This window comes from Mandrillus leucophaeus, unplaced genomic scaffold (genome assembly GCF_000951045.1).
Source record: "Mandrillus leucophaeus isolate KB7577 unplaced genomic scaffold, Mleu.le_1.0 Scaffold7, whole genome shotgun sequence".
Classification (NCBI taxonomy): domain Eukaryota; kingdom Metazoa; phylum Chordata; class Mammalia; order Primates; family Cercopithecidae; genus Mandrillus; species Mandrillus leucophaeus.
The window spans coordinates 5,498,129-5,505,017 of NW_012107585.1; the positions used below are offsets into that span (position 1 = coordinate 5,498,129).

General features: G+C 48.5%; 1 protein-coding gene across 3 annotated transcripts; it reads right to left on the bottom strand.

Annotated features, from left to right (window-relative positions):
• Positions 1-798: 798 nt before the first annotated feature.
• On the bottom strand, positions 799-5,280 carry RPLP0 (ribosomal protein, large, P0). 3 transcript variants are annotated; one of them, XM_011964418.1, is made up of 8 exons: positions 5,152-5,280; positions 4,800-4,901; positions 3,088-3,263; positions 2,896-2,983; positions 2,632-2,778; positions 2,335-2,520; positions 1,411-1,551; positions 799-1,035 (listed from the first exon to the last, which is right to left on the bottom strand). In XM_011964418.1, exons 2-8 carry the CDS (start codon positions 4,851-4,853, stop codon positions 871-873), a joined length of 957 nt encoding a protein of 318 aa, XP_011819808.1. In that variant the 5' UTR covers positions 4,854-4,901; positions 5,152-5,280; the 3' UTR covers positions 799-870. The 3 variants fall into 3 exon arrangements, with proteins under 3 accessions (XP_011819808.1, XP_011819809.1, XP_011819810.1); XM_011964419.1 differs by having other exon boundaries at positions 4,800-4,961; XM_011964420.1 differs by lacking the exon at positions 2,335-2,520 and having other exon boundaries at positions 800-1,035.
• Between the last annotated feature and the right edge of the window lie 1,609 nt (positions 5,281-6,889).

The window sequence follows — 6,889 nt, forward strand, 5'->3', positions numbered from 1 at the left end:
AAAAAAAAAAAAAAAAAAAAAAAAAAATTTGCCAGGTATGGTGGCAGCTGCCTGTGGTAATTCCAGCGTCTTGGGAGGCTGAAGCAGGAGAATCGCTTGAACCCAGGAGGCGGAGGTTGCATTGAGTGAAGACCAAGCCACTGCACCCCAGTCTGGGCAACAGGGTGAGACTGTCTCAAAAATACAAACTGTTCACCACCTGCTAATGAGTTGGAGCACCATCCAGTTTGAAAAACTGCTCTATGGGACTGGCCCTAGCATCCACCAGGTGCCTATCTCAGCTGGCACTAAACCTACTCTACTGCAGTGGCCATGGAAATAACAATTCTAGTGTAATACAGTTACAACTGTGTCTAGAAAACCATACAGGGTGTTTGACTGGTAGCTTCATTTAGATACAAAGACGTTACCCAAACATCAACACCTAAATACAAAGCTCTATGGTTTCACCATGGCTTTGGTTTCTAGCATATGGCACTATAAAGCCTCAAAATTAAGGGCCAGGCACACGGTGGCTCAAACCTATAATCCTAGCACTTTGGGAGGCTGAGGCGGGAGAATTCCTTGAAGCCAGGAATGAGACCAGCTTGTGCAACATCTCTACAAAATTAGTAGCTGAGCGTCATGGTGTGTGCCTGTAGTCCCAGCTACTTGGAAGGCTGAGATAGGAGGATCCCCTTGACCCCAAGAGTTCGAGGGTGCAGTGAGTTGTAGTTACACCACCACACTCCAGCCTGGGCAACAGCCAGACCCTGTATCAAAAAGGAAAAAAAAAATACAAAATTAAGAGTCCAGAGACTTTTTAAAGAAGTAAGCCTTTATTTCCTTGTTTTGCAAATAAAGCTGGCTAAGTTGGTTGCTTTTTGGTGATTAGTCAAAGAGACCAAATCCCATATCCTCGTCCGACTCCTCCGACTCTTCCTTGGCTTCAACCTTAGCTGGGGCTGCAGCAGCAGCAGCAGGAGCAGCTGTGGTGGCAGCAGCCACAGGGGCAGCAGCCACAAAGGCAGATGGATCAGCCAAGAAGGCCTTGACCTGAAGGGAGGGAGAAGTGGTCAAAATGGTCATCCACACTCCGCTACTACCCACCCTCCTGCCATGGTAGAGTTTAAGGAGCAACAATATCACAGTTAGTGTGAAGCCTTGCCTGTCACAAGTGGCCCAAGCAGGACAGCTTGGGTATGGCCTAGTGAGGGGGGAATCCTAAGGCCCAGCTCTTGCCCATTAACCCCCTTTGGGTCTCTTGTCATTTCTCAAGTGAGAAACGCCTTCCCTGCCCCCCAACTTCTCAAATATCCTCACAAAATTATCTGCTATATAAAATACAACTGTAAAGGCACTTTAGGCCACCATATGTCACCCTAATTTGTCACAGTCAGGCCCACTGTGGTCCTGGTGGGATCCTTTTACCTTTTCAGCAAGTGGGAAGGTGTAATCCGTCTCCACAGACAAGGCCAGGACTCGTTTGTACCCGTTGATGATAGAATGGGGTACTGATGCAACAGTTGGGTAGCCAATCTGCAGACAGACACTGGCAACATTGCGGACACCCTGGGGGAGGGAAGATTTCATTTTACGTGAGATTCCCTACAGGAAAGGAAGTCCAAGTAAAGCTTAATAAAGAGAACCCTTGGCAGACAATAATTGCCAGGTTGGCAGCTCAGTCTCGAGAGGCCACGTCATCTCATACCAATTCAGACCCATCAAATGAATTTTGCCCTTACTCCAAACCCAGGTGTTCTGAATACCATTATTGATGGCATTTACTTCCAAAGCCACTACCATAGTGAAAAGCATAAATGACTAACATCGCCATTGAGTTCCATGAACGAAAATGTTCAACTATTTCCAGATGTGAATTTCATTCACTAGTCAAACTTTCAACAAGTAAATGAAGCTACCTCAGAGTAGCTAATAATATCTAATTATATACATTAATTTCAATTTATGGTTTATCCAAGAAAAAAATTTTCTATCACTATTATTCATTATTTAAAGGGCATTTTTTTTTTTAGACAGAGTCTCACTCTGTCACTCAGGCTGGAGTGCAGTGGCACCATGTCAGCTCACCACAACCTCCGCCTCTTAAAGGGCATTTTGATGGCAAAATTTGACAGTCTTATTCCTGGCCCTAGAATAACAGCCCAGCACTGTTCTAAGACTTTACATCCATTAATTCATTAAATCCTTCAACAATCTTATGTTGTTACTGACATTTTACAGATGAGGCAGGTAGACAGATGAAAACACAGTCCTTGGTTACAGGGACTCAGTCTGACCCTTGTCATGCTCTCAACCATCAGTGTAAGAGGGGGCAAGGCTGAGAGCATGTACCTCCAGGAAGCGAGAATGCAGAGTTTCCTCTGTGATGTCAAGCACTTCAGGATTATAGATGCTGCCATTGTCAAACACCTGCTGGATGACCAGCCCAAAGGAGAAGGGGGAGATGTTGAGCATGTTCAGCAGCGTGGCTTCGCTGGCTCCCACTTTGTCTCCAGTCTTGATCAGCTGCACATCACTCTGAACAAGGTAACAATGGGGCAGTAAACACCTGGACAACCAACAGACCCATGGCCACTAAAAGCAGCCCCCCATTTGCCTAGTTAGCACAGGCAAACCAGGTCCACTCACCAGGATTTCAATGGTGCCCCTGGAGATTTTAGTGGTGATACCTAAAGCCTGGAAAAAGGAGGTCTTCTCGGGCCCGAGTCCAGTGTTCTGGGCTGGCACAGTGACTTCACACGGAGCAATGGCACCAGCACGGGCAGCAGCTGGCACCTGACAAAGACAACGAACAGTGAGAAAAGCCTCTCCACTCATACAACCTGAGAATGGTCCATTTTGCTTTAAGAAGCAACTACAGAATCTCTTTAGCCAACTCAATTGTCCCCTTACCTTATTGGCCAGCAACATATCCCTGATCTCAGTGAGGTCCTCCTTGGTGAACACAAAGCCCACATTCCCCCGGATATGAGGCAGCAGTCTGCAAAGAGAAGTTTACAGGAGAAAATCACCTTTCAGCACCATTCTCCAGGAAGAGGGAGACGGGCACTGGGGAGGGAGGACAAAACTGCCAGTGGAACTGACTTCTCCAGAGCTGGGTTGTTTTCCAGGTGCCCTCGGATGGCCTTGCGCATCATGGTGTTCTTGCCCATCAGCACCACGGCCTTCCCTCGAAGGGACATGCGGATCTGCTGCATCTGCTTGGAGCCCACATTGTCTGCTCCCACAATGAAACATTTCGGATAATCATCCAATAGTTGCTACAAAAAACAAGTCAGAGGAGCCAAGTTTAACAGGAAGAAAGAGGGAAAAAAATGCCAGGAGAAACTGAACCCCACAATTTGTTTCCTTCTCACTCCCTTTCTTCTAAGCTTTTGAAGTCAGAGGGAAAGTGGGAGCTACGTTGTAACACTGCCAAACTGGATGACTGGTTTGCTGGATATGAATGCTGAAAATCAGGTTTCTACATTCGATCAAGGAGTTTTTAATTTTTTTTTTTTTTTTTGGAGATGGAGTCTCGCTCTGTCGCCCAGGCTGGAGTGCAGTGGCCGGATCTCAGCTCACTGCAAGCTCCGCCTCCCGGGTTTATGCCATTCTCCTGCCTCAGCCTCCTGGAGTAGCTGGGACTACAGGCGCCCGCCACCTCACCTGGCTAGTTTTTTTGTCTTTTTTAGTAAAGACAGGGTTTCACTGTGTTAGCCAGGATGGTCTCGATCTCCTGACCTCGTGATCCGCCCGTCTCGGCCTCCCAAAGTGCTGGGATTACAGGCTTGAGCCACCGCGCCCGGCCTTTCGTTTTTTACTTACTTTTTTTTATTTTTCCCAATTACGAGGGAGGTTTCTGATTCACTAAAATGGTTATCAGGATAAAAAAAGGAATGTTCCAAATAAGCTGGTCAAGAGGGCTAGACTCACAGCATTCAAAGCAGAACGTTAAGCAAACAGAGCAACGTTATTACTTGTAAAAAGAATCTAGACGTGTATATCCGGATCGTTGTACAATTCTTTCGAGTTTTGTGTCTGAAAACCTTTTAAGTGTGGGAAAATGTGATACAAGCTATGCTCTACAATGCTGCCTAATTGCTTAAGCGCAGTACAGTCAGCGTTTCTGGGCAAGGAAGACCCACCTCAAAGGCCATCCAAGTCACTGGACACTTAAGTTTCTTGACTGACAGGTCCTAAATATGCAACAACTTGCTTCCTTACAATGAGTCACTACTGGCCTCAGACCTTCTCAAAGATACAGTAAAAGTAGAATGTGCGGCTGGGCGCAGTGGCTCACACCTATAATCCTAGCACTTAGGGAGGCAGAAGCGGGCAGACCATGAGATCAAGAGATCGAGACCATCCTGGCCAACGTGGTGAATCCCCGTCTCTCCTGAAAATACAAAAATTAGCTGGGTGTGGTGGCGCACCCCTGTCATCCCAGCTACTTGGGAGGCTGAAGCACGAGAATCGCTTGAACCTGGGAGGCAGAGGTTACAGTGAGCCAAGATTCTGGACAACACATCGAGACTCCGTTAAAAAAAAACAAAAAAGGTATAACGTGCGCTCTTTTGGAAGCCAGACAGACCTGGATATGAATGCTGTCATCTTAGGAGCCACTTAACTTACCTGAGCCTGTTTATCTGCAACAGAAGGGACCTATCTCAGGAAATTGTTAACTAAACAGGATTTTCCCGAAAGTGGCCTAATTCAGTAGCCGGTACTGAATAGACCCTCAGCACATAGCAGCTGACTGTCCCTATTTGCGCTGGGGCAACATGAAGGGCAGAGGAGACCCACCCTGCACTTACGATGATCTTAAGGAAGTAGTTGGACTTCCAGGTCGCCCTGTCTTCCCTGGGCATCACGGCGGTGCGTCAGGGATTGCCACGCAGGGTTTAAAGACGATGTCACTGAGGAGAGAGAGGGAGCTCAGGCCTGGTCACCCTGACACCCATTCCCCGGTCCTGGGCCTACGAGGAGCAAGACACGCGCAAGCGCCCGCCGGCTCTGCCTAGGGCAGCCGCCGCCATCTCGGGGCGTGCAAGCCGCCACCGAGGCCCCAGGCGGAACAGGATAGGACTCCATGTTCCCAAAAGCCCCCAAAGACCCCTCCATGCTTCCCGCTGACGCCCCAGACGCCGATCTGGCCAGCGTACCAACCTTCCACGAGGACGCCTGGCGAGAGAAGGGCCTCGCGCCCGCGCGTGCATTTTATATACGAACAAAGTAGCCAATCAGAAACCGCGGATAGCCCTCCTGTCTATTGGCTGGAGCCATCGCCCGTCCGACAAAGCTGAACGAACACAGGCAACCATTGGATAATGTCGCTGCCACTCGAACCAACGGAAAGCCGCCTTTAAGTAGGGTAGTGAAGGAAGGCGCTGCCTCGCGTTGGAGGAGCTTGCTGTGAGCTGCTGCCACCTGCGGGGCTGGAGCTGGAGCTGCGAATTCGGAGTCCCCAGTTCCCTCTGCCACCTGGCGAGCTCGGCAAACTGAAAGGCATGAGATGAAGCTGAGACGTAATTGCACATGCTTAGAAACCGAATGGTCTCTTGTCTTCCCTAGTTTGTTTTTCCTCCTACCAAAACAGAGGGATCTTTAAAATCTGGCCGGGCGCGGTGGCTCACGCCTATATTCCCAGCACTTGGGAAGGACGAGGCAGGTGGATCATCGGAGGTCAGGAGTTCGAGACCAGCCTGGCCAACATGGCGAAACCCCGTCTCTACTAAAAATACAAAAATTAGCCGGGGGTGGGGTGGCGCACGCCTGTAATCCCAGCTGCCCAGGAGGCTGAGGCAGGAGAATTGCTTGAACTCAGGAGCTGTGAGCTCTGCAGTGAGCTGAGATCGCACCATTACACTCCAGCCTGCGTGACAGAGAGAGACTCCGTCTCAAAAAACAAACAAACAAACAAACAAAAACCTAAGTCAGCTCATCTCCTTATCTGCTCAAAACTTTCCATTTCCTCCAGAGTAAAAACCTAAAATCTAAACTACCTACAAGGCCCTACCTATCTGCCCCTCACGCCCACTCTGATCATCTCAGATGTTTTCCTCCTGACTTATTTGCTTTCCACCCGATGATGCTCTGCTGCTTTTCCAGAGCAGGCTTAACTTGGGGGCTTTTGCATTGGCCATTCCCTCTTCCTAGAAAACTAGCCAACAAACATCCATAGAGTAATTCACCTCCATCAAATCTTTTTTTTTTTTTTTCCCACCTCCATCAAATCTTTTTTTGAGAAGGAGTCCCACTCCGTTGCCCAGGCTAGAGTGCAGTGGAGCAATCTCAGTTCATTGCAGCCTTGACCTCCCAGGCTGAAGCGATCCTCCCACCTCAGCCTCCCAAGTAGCTAGGACTACAGGTGCACACCACCATACCAGGCTAATTTTTTGTACTTTTTATATAGACGGGGTTATGCCATGTTGCCCAAGCTGATGTCAAACTCCTAGGCTCAAGCAATCCTCCCACCCTGGCCTCCTAAATTGCTGGGATTTCAGGAATGAGGCACCTTGCCCGACCCTGAGATCTCTTTTTTTTTTTTCACTAAAACCCGTGGAATTATGTATTAAATGATCCCCAAAGAATCAGCTATTTCAAAATTAAAAATTATCACAAAGAGCTTCATACATCGTGTTGTATCCTATATCACACACCATAAAACTGTCAGAAGTAGGCAGGGTGCAGGGGCTCATGCCTGTAATCCCAGCAATTTGGGAGGCCGAGGCCGACAGATCACGAGGTCAGGAGATCCAGACCATCCTGGCTAACATGGTGAAACCCCGTCTCTACTAAAAAATACAAAAAATTAGCCAGGCATGGTGGCATGTGCCTGTAATTCCAGCTACTCGGGAGGCTAAGACAGAATTGTGTGAACCCAGGAGGCGGAGGTTGCAGTGAG